We start from the raw sequence: 12,347 nt of genomic DNA on the forward strand, positions 1-12,347 counted from the left end.
CATATGTATGTATTGTGCAATTTTCCCGTTCGATTTTTTATGAAAAACGGCTTATCATTTGCTTTTTTCCACATTTTTTTTGTTCGATTTTCCGTCGGCATGTCGATTTTTCATAAATCAGGGGACTCGAAACGGCGTCCAAAACGGCGTCCAAAACGGCATTTCGAACCTTGATTGGGACAATGAAAAAGATGAAAATCAAACTTGTTGATCACGAATGACAAAACAAGCTTGAACAATTCTAAATCAAAATCAAATCCATTAATTAATTCTATTCAAATCTCATGACTAATTAACACAATAACTTATATCAAGTAGGAAGGGTTTTAATAAATACATATATAAAACTAAGTGCGCTTGTATAAGTTTTAAGAACTCCCTAAGTTGTGATATAAATAAAGAAGAAAATCTTATCAATAATAAAATTAAATTATTTTGTAAATGTTGACTAATTTCACATGTTCGATTAATTCGTAGATCAATTAGTATAAAGGAACATGTGGCTTTAAAAATTGCGCCGAAAATAAAATAAAATAAAATAAAAAATACTTAACATTCATTTTTGCATTAAAAGAAAAAATTAGTAAAGTTAATCGTGATTACAAAGGACTCAAATTAACTCTTATCCAAAGAAACACCTAAAACATTCCTCCACCAAATCCTTTCCTCAAAACTTAATTATATCGTAGTTACATTACAGCATTACAGCAATACATTAACAATATATATAGTATATTTTACCCCTTTTTTCTTCTGAATAAGTCCAAATAAACGCTTCACAAAGTTGACCAACCTCACAAAAAAAAAAAAAATAGACGGCAAGATCTCTATCCACGTGTCCAAACCACATAAAACTAAAACCCAAAATCGTAGCATAAGTGAGGTTTGGGATTCAGATTTTTTCACTCTTAGTCTAAATCGTATTTAAAAATCCGCACAAATGGCCGTATAACAACTCCCCACACACACACATGCATATAAAAAAAAGTAAAAAAAAAAGAATCCTTCTTATCAAGTCCAAACAAACGCTTACCAACGTTGACCGCCCCGCCAATGAAATAAAAAACGTATGGCTAGATCCCTATCCACGTGTCAAAACCACACCAGATTATAGATCGAGAAGATTTCACTCCAGTCCAAACCAAAAAAAAAAGAAACATATTATTAGAATCCAAACCCCGCCGCTATAAATACATGAAACTAAAACACACACACATTATTATATACATCGAGAGCATCCATGTCAGTCGTCGGAGCCTGGCCGGATTCCGGCGATCTCGGGTCGCCTCTTCTCGTCGGAGATAGTAAAATTGCCGACGAGACCCGGAAAAGGCAGTACTGCATAGACGATATGCTCCGAATATTCTGCGGCGAGTTCGGGCCGTGGCAGGTACGTCACTTCGTGCTGACCAGTCTCGCCTGGGCTCTCGAGGCGTTCCACACCATGGTCATGATCTTCGCCGACCGCGAGCCCGAGTGGCGGTGCGTGGCCGGCACGCTCTGCGACGGCGCGTCGGGGTCGGTGTGTGGGCTCGAACCGGGGACGTGGGAGTGGGTTGGCGGGAATCTGAGCTCCACGGTGGCGGAGTGGGGTTTGGTGTGTGGAGATAAGTATAAAGTTGGCCTCGTTCAAGCCTTGTTCTTCGGCGGATGTATGATTGGTTAGTTTTTTTCTTTTACCCTTTATTTCTTTGTTTTGATTATGATTAGTATGGTATATTGTTTATCATCTTTGTTCGTGTTTGTTGTTGCATTGACGTGTCACGTGGTTTTGGGGTCCAATGGTAGACTAATTCGCATTAAAATCTAGTATCAGTGAGTACTTTTTTTCTTTTTTTTTCTTTTTTTGTACAATTTTTTTTTCTTTTTTTGTACAATTTTTTTTCTTCTTGTTTTTTTAATATTTTATATATTTATACAAGTTTAACTTCCACGCGTGAGTGTAATCTACTATATATACAGTAAACATCATAAATTCAGAATCATTTAAATTAAAATCAATTAAGCAGTAACAAATTGATAATTTTAAATAATGATTTTTCTATGCTAAATCAGATCAGAGTGACAGTTTTGAAATTTCTTGTTATTTATATCGTTCGTGTATATTATTATATTAATGTGCCAGATAGGGTTTCAAGTTTCAGTGTCTATGTTAGGTTAGGATACAGCTTGGAGAGTCGGTTTAATGTGAATATATATAAATTAAGTGTAAATATTGGCTTTCTTTTTTGTTAATTATTATCATTTACAGTTATTGATAAGATTAGGTTGTCATTAATTAGTTTATGCCCTCCCGTGGCTGTACGATAGATTAATTTTTTTTTTTTTTACACTTTTTTGTTTGTTTGTTTGCATATAGTTAATATGGCAGTGTTAATATTTCTTGCATATATTATTATAATAATGTGACTAGTGGTTTTTTTTAAGAGTCATAGAATAGTAGGATTAGATGTGTCACAAACGTTGTGATTAGAAATATACATAAATAGTTTATTGTTATCCGGGTGTATGATTGCTTTTTTTTTCTTTCCAAAATTATTGGTTTGATTATAACTAATATGTATTGTACGATATACATTATGCGTGTATGTTATAATATGGATATGTTCACTCACATGGGGTTTCGATGTGTTTTAGTAGTGCGGGACGGATTGGGGAATCCTTTGGGGCTAATGATTTATTATTATCACATTACTTTTTATTTCATAAGTTTTTTATTTACTTTTTTTTTTTAATTTTTTTATAGAGTGATCGAATTAGATTAGATGTCTCACATGCGTAGTCTAATGCTTTCTTAGTCGACGTGAATATAGTAGAAAATATCTCTTCTATTATTACGCTTATTTTTACGGTAAGAAACTGCTTGAAAATCTTTTCTTGATTGTTTTTTCTCTCCCCAATAAGTTATAAGATATTGCTTTGAGGATATTCAATGGATCTTCCATATCGAATCATCTAGAATATCCGAATATAGAAGAAAACTAATACAGATTTCTATTCAAATGTAGAAAACAAAGTATACAAAATAGTCATTTGTAGTTCATTAATTAACGAATATTTAAAAAAATTATTTTTGTTTTGTCAAAATAGTCAACAAATGAACACAAAAAAAGTCATTTTAATTTTAATTTTATTTTTTAAAAAAGTAATAAAGTCTTAATTTTTTTTTTACTCTTGTCTATCAATACTTCACCAATATTAAAGAATTTATGAACCCATTGCAATTTTAAAAAAAATAGCTATCCACAGACAAGTTTTAGCTATTTTACAAATTAATCTATTAATTTTATTTGATTATTATCAAGCATAGTCTCACATCGAGTGGGTATTACGATCATGGGCTCTTTATAAGGCTTGTGGGTTACTCCTCTAATTACCAAGCTTGGTTTTAGATGGAACCCCACACCTTTAAGTTGGTATCAGAGCGGGGCTCATTCTCGGTTGTGGGCTAGCTGATCGGGCTTATACTTCACACTTTCAGTGCCTGTGCCAATGTGTGCATGTGCCTGTGCGCGTGAGGGGGTGTATCAAGGATAGTCCCACATAGACTGGGTATTACGATCATGGGCTCTTTATAAGGCTTGTGGGTTACTCCTCTAATTACCAAGCTTGGTTTTAGATGGAACCCCACACCTTTAAGATGGTATCAGAGCTAGCCCACAACCGAGAATGGGCCCCGCTCTGATACCATCTTAAAGGTGTGGGGTTCCATCTAAAACCAAGCTTGGTAATTGGAGGAGTAACCCACAAGCCTTATAAAGAGCTCATGATCGTAATACCCAGTCGATGTGGAACTATCCTTGATAATTATTTAGCTAACACGATAAAACCTTTAATGATCCTTACATATATGATATATCCATACAGGACCATATTCATGTGCTCCACAAAAAATTCTGATGTAAAGAAAAAATACAAATTCTAATGTACCTATGGCCACTTAACATATCATCATATATGTATTATACATACATATATATATATATATATATATATATATATGTATATGTTAGAGTATATAGATAATATGCTCAGCCACGTCACTAGTCAATACTTAGACTATAAATACTCTGTTGTTACCGTATTCATTGTAATGAGAATCTTCTACAGTCTTGTTCACTCTCTCCCCTCTAACTAACTCTCAACAAACTCTCTCAATCTCTCAACCTCACATGGTATCAGAGCTCTATCGATTCAACAATGGCAGAGCCTGAAAACCTCAATTCAACTCATACAACCACAGATCCGTCAACCACAAATCAAAACTCAAACTCTCGACTCACAACATTGGCTAACTTCTATCAAAATCTCCAAATGCCTTCTCTCAACCAAACTTTATCTGTAAAACTCGATCGAACAAATTACCTCCTCTGGAAAACTCAGCTTGAGAATGTTATAATTGCGAATGGACTGGATTATCTTACAGAAGGATATTCGTGTCCAGCGATGCGATTTGATGATGGAATCACGGTGAATCCAGAGTATATTCTCTGGCAAAGGCAGAATCGTCTTCTCATGGCATGGATCTACTCATCTCTCACCGAAAGTGTGATGTCTCAGATCGTCGGACTCAAGACCGCATATGAAATCTGGACCGCCTTGGAGAAAAGCTTCCCGTCATCTTCAAAGGCAAAGATCCTTCAACTTCGACTCCAATTACAAATTACAAAGAAAGGAGGTACATCAATGTCAGAATATATTCTTAAAATTAAGTCGATTGCTGATAATCTGATTGCGATTGGACAAAAGATATCTGCGCAAGATCAAGTACTGTATGTTCTTGGAGGGTTAGGCGCTGAATATAACTCACTTGTCACATCGATCAATACACGAAGCGAATTTCCTTCGATCGACGAGTTGTACAGTCAATTGATGACATTTGAGAACAGATTGGATCAGCATAAATCAGTTGATGATACTTCAGTAATTTAAGCAAATTACTCGAATACGACACCTAACTTCAGTGGAAATGGAAGAGGAAATCGAGGTCGTGGAAGATCTAACAGTCAAGGACGTGGAGGCAGAGGAAATGGTCGAGGAATTCTACAGTCACCTGCAAACAACAATCATAATTTCAACAGCAATCAAGGTTTCAGTAATCAAAGCTTCAACAATCAAGGCTTCAGCAACAGTCAAACCTTCAACAATAACAATTCATCAAGAGGACGTGGCTACAACAACAATGGTCAAAACAAACCACAATGTCAAGTATGTGGAAAACTAGGTCACACGGCGCTCAAATGCTATCACAGATTTGATCAGAACTACTCAGAGAACAGTTTAGCTCTCTACGCAAGCTACTCTGGACAAAGCAACCTCTCATCTGATGGTGTCTGGTACATGGATTTTGGAGCTAATCAACACCTCACCAATGACGGCTCACACATCCAGGATGCTTCTCCATTCACAGGATCAGACCAAGTCATGGTTGGCAATGGTAAATATTTACCTATATCAACTGTTGGAAAAATTGTGCTTAAAAACAGTGATAAAAGCCAGCTCGGCAAATTCAACTTGGAAAAAGTATTATTAGTTCCAGAATTATCTCACAATCTAATCAGTGTTCAGAGATTCTGTGGAGATAATAATGTACTTGTTGAATTTCATGAGAAGTTCTTTTGTATGAAGGACAAAGCTACGAGACAGGTACTACTTCGAGGAGCAACCAGTAATGGTCTCTACAAGTTTCCAATTTCTCAGTCAAGTTCAAGAATAAAGTGCTTTGCTGCAAGCACATCAGCAGGAGATACGAGCCTATGGCATTCAAGGTCGGGTCACCCTAGCTCCCTCGTAGTCAACAAAGTGCTACAGGAGTGCAAGATCAAGTCTTCCACTGAGTCTGAATTTTGTAATTCGTGTAAGCTAGCAAAAAGTCATAGACTCCCATTTTCTAGGTCCAACTCTAGAGCAGAAAAGGTGTTTGATTTAATCCACTCGGATATTTGGGGTCAATGTCCAGTGACCACAACTAATGGATTGAGATATTTCTTGCTATTCATTGATGATCACTCTCGGTTTACTTGGATGTATGTGTTGAAAACCAGAGATGAATGTCTCAGCTATTTTCTAAAGTTCAAGACTCTTGTTGCCACTCAGTTTAATACAACAATCAAAACTCTACAGACTGACTGGGGGGGGTGAGTACAGATCACTCACTCCAATCCTAGAAAAAATGGGAGTCATCCACAGAGTCTCGTGTCCTGCTACACCGCAACAAAATGGGAGAGTTGAACACAAAAATAGACATATCGTGGAGATGGGATTGACGATGCTTACAGAGGCACACATGCCAGGAGCATATTGTTTTTATGCGTTTCAAACAACAGTATATCTGATTAACAGACTCCCCTCAGTAGTGTTGAGTCTCAAATCGCCATATCAAGTACTATATCAAAAGCTGCCGTCATATGATCATCTCAAAGTATTTGGCTGCTCGTGTTTTCCATTCACACGACCATTCACCAAACACAAGCTGGAAGCAAGGTCAGTTCACTGCGCACTCATCGGGTACAGCAGCAAACATAAAGGATATCTCTGTCTTGATGCTACCACGAGCAAGATTTACATCTCACGGCATGTTATCTTTAACGAAAAGGCTTTTCCTTTCCAGTCCACAGAGTCATTTATTCAAACAGCTTCCGCGCAATCATCAACTGTAAGCACACTCGTTACCTTACCCATGTTGAACCCCATTACTGCTATAAATTCACATACCACAATCCCTATACAAGCACGTCAACATGTCCAATCCTCACCAAATCAACAACCAATCTCAGCAACACCAATCACAGAAACACCAACCATATCTCAATCACAACCACAAATACCAACAACTACAACCTCTCAAAACACTGAACCTAATCACCTGATAGAAAGTCCTACACCAAACCCAAGTCCTACACCCAGCTCAAATCCCAATACTGAAGCTATTCCCATTCCACAACCTGAACTAGCCACCACAACACACAACATGCTTACAAGGTCGAAAACAGGAAACTCTAAACCCAAGGTCTACATTGCCAAAATTCCTACATACATCCCAGACCCTACAGCCTTCTCAGATGCTGCCAAACACAGTCATTGGCAGGATGCAATGGTCAAGGAATATGATGCACTCATGGACAATGGTACGTGGGTTCTAGTACCTCCACCGATAGAAGGCACGGTGATTGGCTGTAAATGGGTGTATAAAACCAAACAGCGACCAGATGGCTCAATTGACAGATTTAAAGCCAGGCTAGTAGCCAAAGGCTTCCATGAAACATATGGATTGGATTATTTCGAAACGTTCAGCCCTGTTGTTAAGCAAGTCACAGTTCGGGTAGTGTTATCTCTAGCTATGACAAACAACTGGCAACTACGCCAAATTGATGTAAACAACGCGTTTCTGAATGGAGACCTCACTGAGACAGTATATATGAGTCAGCCACAGGGTTTTGTGAATACGCAGTGCCCGGATCATGTCTGCTTACTGAAAAAGGCACTCTACGGCTTAAAACAAGCCCCACGAGCCTGGTTTCAAAAACTCAGCTCATCGCTACTTCAATGGGGTTTCACTCAATCCAGAGCAGACACTTCAATGTTTGTCTACACCGCTACTACAACAAAGCTTATTCTGTTGGCATATGTAGATGACATCATCATCACTGGCAATAATGACCGGCTCATCAACACCCTGGTACATGATCTTCACAAGACGTTTGCTCTGAAAGATCTTGGTCAACTGAAGTATTTTCTTGGAATTGAAGTAACCAGAACAAAGTCTCAGCTCCATCTCACTCAAATGAAGCACATTGTGGATCTCCATCACAGGGCAGAACTGGCAGACTCAAAGCCTTGTGCAACTCCTATGGTGTCAAGTCCACTGCTGTCAGCATCAGATGGCAAACCTCTGTCCGATCCTACACCATATAGAAGCATCGTTGGGAGTCTCCAATACTGCACAATGACACGACCTGATATAGCTTTTGCTGTAAACAAGCTATGTCAGTTCATGCATGCTCCGACTGATACTCACTGGCAAGCTGTAAAGCGTCTCCTTCGCTACTTGAAAGGAACGTCATCACATGGACTCACACTTCAGGCTCAACTAGGGACTGATCTCTACGCTTACTCAGATGCAGATTGGGCATGCTGCCCTGATGACAGGAAGAGTACTAGTGGTCATTGTATATTTCTTGGCTCAAATCTGGTTGCTTGGGCCTCAAACAAACAGCGAGTGGTATCACGCTCGAGTGCGGAGTCAGAATACAGGGCAGTTGCTACAACGACCTGTGATATAATGTGGATCCAGTCTCTACTGCGCGACATTGGTTTGATCAGCATGACTACACCAACAATCTTCTGCGATAATGTCTCAGCAACGTATGTGGCAGCCAACCCGGTACTTCACTCTCGCACAAAACATGTAGAAGTTGACTTCCATTTTGTGAGAGATAAGGTCCTCAACAAGTCACTCAGAGTTGCTTTCGTGCCGTCCACAAATCAACTAGCTGATGGACTCACTAAGCCATTAGCCACTCAGCTATTCACTCAGTTGCGAACCAAGCTCTACGTGCTCAATCGCCCTTGAACTTGCGGGGGGATGTTAGAGTATATAGATAATATCGCTCAGCCACGTCACTAGTCAATACTTAAGACTATAAATACTCTGTTGTTACCGTATTCATTGTAATGAGAATCTTCTACAATCTTGTTCACTCTCTCTCCTCTAACTAACTCTCAACAAACTCTCTCAATCTCTCAACTTCACAGTATAGATATAGGACCATATCCATTAATTCCACAAAATTTTAAGTGGAATGTTCTAGTTTATTATACTTTACAAGAGTTTCCGTGTTAAACTTCTCATTTGTCCATAACTAGCTAATTATATAATGCAACGAGAAACGCGAAAAAAAGAGGTAATTCTCTCCTTGTCTTTGTGTCTTATTATTATTATTATTATTGAGCTATTTAACAAAACATTTTCACTAAACGTCAAACTTTGTGACATCAAATAATATGCTCCAAACAGATATGGCATCGTAGTAAGCGTGTTAAAAGAACATGAACTATACGTGTAAAGTAAAATTTGAAGAGACTAACAAACTATTTGCTCTATATAGCGTGACTAAGTGTAAAGTAAAATTTGAAGAGACTAACAAACTATTTGCTCTATAATATAGCGTGACTAAAGGCAGAAAATGTGGATTTTTTTTTTTTTTTGGGTAAAAGTACGATAACATGTAAGACTTTTTTTTTTTTTTTTGTCGTTTTAGGTTTCTTTCTGGCTATCGGCGCGTATATTTATATTGTTTTGCTAGATTAATACAAAGATTAGAGTAATGAAATATTTGGTTGAACGAAAGTAACTAATTTTATTGCGCATATGTATCACGCTTATAGTATAATTCTATCTCACACACACCAACCTTACAATTATGTAATACAGCTACTTTGCTTTTGAACTGTCATCGACCTTATCCTTTAAAGAAAAAAAAATGTTTGTTGATCATGGCCCCCCTACACATAATCAAACATCATTTTAGTACTTAAACTTTACTCCCATTTTAAAGGAAGGCCTATGGTCCATAACATAATTGAAAACTTTCAAAGCCTTTAATGAGTATGAATAAGTTGTTCCATACACATTAATGCCCATCCATGACATTCAATTTTATACTATAAAAAGAAATATAAAATAATGGTATATACAAAATATCTGAATTATTCATTCAACTTGGCTAGCAAGATCTAGACTAGTACAATTCTAATTCAATTACTATTTTAAAACTTCTTTGAAAAATGACGGATGGCTGGGCTTTTAAAAGTTTTTATTAGAAAAACACAATCTACTAGTGTCCCACATAGGCGCTTATTTAACGAGCACCGTCTATTATCACTCTAACCTAATTTTCGAATACTATCTAAATTATTTTTGAAATGTCAACGCGCTGATGTTTATCATTTCTCATTTTTAGACCTAACTTAATTTATGCGTTCTTCTTTGATTGATATAGGAGCGGGAATATTCGGTCACCTCTCGGACTCGTCCCTAGGGAGAAAAGGCTCCCTAGTGATAGTGTGCGTCTTGAACACTATATTCGGGCTCGCGACCGCGTTCGCGCCTTCATACCCGATCTACGCCCTCCTTCGCTTCCTGACGGGGTTCAGCACAGGCGGGGCGGGGCTTTGTGCCTTCGTCCTGGCCACCGAGCCCATCGGGCCCATGAAACGCGGGACGGCCGGGATGTCCACATTCTACTTCTTCTCGGGGGGGATCGCGCTCCTCTCCGGCACCGCCTACCTCCTCTCCCTCTCCCCGCCGACTTCCTTCGTGTCATCCTGGCGGGCCCTCTACATCGCCTCCTCGATCCCGTCCCTCCTCTTCCTCCTCCTCGTCCTCATCCCCTTCGTGTCCGAGTCCCCCCGGTGGTTCCTGGTCAGGGGCCGCCGAGGGGAGGCCAACGAGATCATGAGGTCCATCGCCCGATCCAACGGTCGGGACCTCCCGAAAGACGTAACCCTAGCCCTAGACAACGAAGACGGCGACGGCGACGACGAAAACGACGGATTCGCGACGTCGGGGTCACTCGTGGACGTCGTGAAGTCTCCGCTCACGCGGGCTCGGCTCTTCCTAGCCGTCGCGATAAACTTCCTTTGCTCGGTGGTCTACTACGGGCTGAGCCTCAACGTGGTCAACCTCAAGACGAACGTCTACTTGGCGGTGGTGGTGAACGCGGTGGCGGAGATGCCGGCGTTCGGGATCACCGCCGTCCTCCTCAACCGGTTCGGGCGTCGCCCTTTGGCCGTCGCCACGATGTGGTTCAGCGGGGCGTTCTGCCTCGCCGGAGCCTTCGCCAGCGCCGACGGCTCCGGCGCCGGAGGGGTGACGCGGACGGTGTGCGGGGTGATGGGGATATTCGGGATGTCGGGGACGTACAACCTTCTGTTCATCTACACGGCGGAGCTGTTTCCGACGGTGGTGAGGAACGCCGCGTTGGGGTGCGCCACGCAGGCGGCGCAGATGGGGGCCATTTTGGCGCCCTTCGTGGTGGTCGCCGGAGGGGCGGCGCCGTTCGCCGTGTTCGCCGCCTGCGGGGTCGTCGGCGGGGCCCACGCACTTTACCTCCCGGAGACGCTCAACCGACCGCTTTACGACACCATGGCCGGGATGGAGGACGGCGAGACAGACGATTGCTCTAGATTCATCACTAACAATGATAATAGTAATAATATTGATGTTGTTTGATTTTTTTTGCTAAACTAATTCCAGTTTTTTTTTATTTTTTGTTTTTCAATGTGGGATGATTTTTTTTTTCTTTTGTTTTGTAATTTAAATTTTTTAATCGGTTAAGATCTCTTTTTCTTTATTACTTACACGCACTATGCCCCGTTGTCCGAAAAAGTTTAAACATAAGTAAGAAGTTTTTTTTTTTTTTTTTTTTTTTAAAGACACAATAAAAATTACATTTAAAAAAAAAAAAACATGTAGATTATAATATAAGTGGCTTAGCGGAAGATGTTTCTGTAAAGATTTAGACAAATACGTTGACAACACTCTAACTTTTAATATACAAGTTTAATCTAGTGACAATCTAATCCAGGTAATAGTAAATTGTTTCTTAATAGTAAACACTACTTCTCTTTTATATATATAATAATGTTATTTGTAAAATATTGCGCATCATTCTCCAATTTAAATTCCAAAAGTTCTAATGTTCTATGTACGATACTAAATTTGACATTGTTCAGCATTTTTTTTTTGCATAAAAAAAATTTCATTCACAATAAAATGCTACTAATGAGAAAAATAGAACTAAATAGGAAATCACAATAACTATATCGATTAGTCAAGCCAAATGTTCGCTCGAAAACCGCCGAAACAACCATGTAAGATTAGGCGTACTCGAGATTTATTGAAGCATCTCCCTGGAGATAAACTCCTACATAACCAAGAATGTCGCTCACCCGAGTACCACATATCCATAAAATACCGTTAAATATACAATAACCATTAATATTGTCAAAAAATAAATTATCACAAACTAAAGTCACTTCAAACGTGAAAATTTTAATATAGGTGAGGCTTAGAAAACATTAAACAAAATAGTCAACAAGCTTACGTGCCAAATGATTGATCTCGATGATGCATGGTTTGATCATTGTATTTTCAAATATAAACATTAGTCATATATAACTCGATAATTCGATTGATAGGAATGACGAGCGATTTTATTAGTTCTTGGACTCCGCAAGAGGCTCCGAAAAAGGACAATCTGACTATCTAGTCATTTTTAACTTTGAATTCGGTAAAATAACCTAATTTTTTTAAGTTGAGCAAAGATAACACAAATTTTAAAAAA

General features: G+C 39.1%; 1 protein-coding gene across 1 annotated transcript; it reads left to right on the forward strand.

Moving 5' to 3' along the window:
• The first annotated feature begins 1,068 nt into the window (after nt 1-1,068).
• Nucleotides 1,069-11,426, forward strand: OCT4 (organic cation/carnitine transporter4). Its single transcript, XM_089614092.1, has 2 exons — nt 1,069-1,661; nt 10,002-11,426. Exons 1-2 carry the CDS (start codon nt 1,241-1,243, stop codon nt 11,231-11,233), a joined length of 1,653 nt encoding a protein of 550 aa, XP_089470218.1. The 5' UTR covers nt 1,069-1,240; the 3' UTR covers nt 11,234-11,426.
• Nucleotides 11,427-12,347: the final 921 nt, after the last annotated feature.

This window comes from Urtica dioica, chromosome 5 (genome assembly GCF_054948205.1).
Source record: "Urtica dioica subsp. dioica isolate 48M chromosome 5, U.dioica_male_clone48M_v1_H2, whole genome shotgun sequence".
Lineage (NCBI taxonomy): Eukaryota > Viridiplantae > Streptophyta > Magnoliopsida > Rosales > Urticaceae > Urtica > Urtica dioica.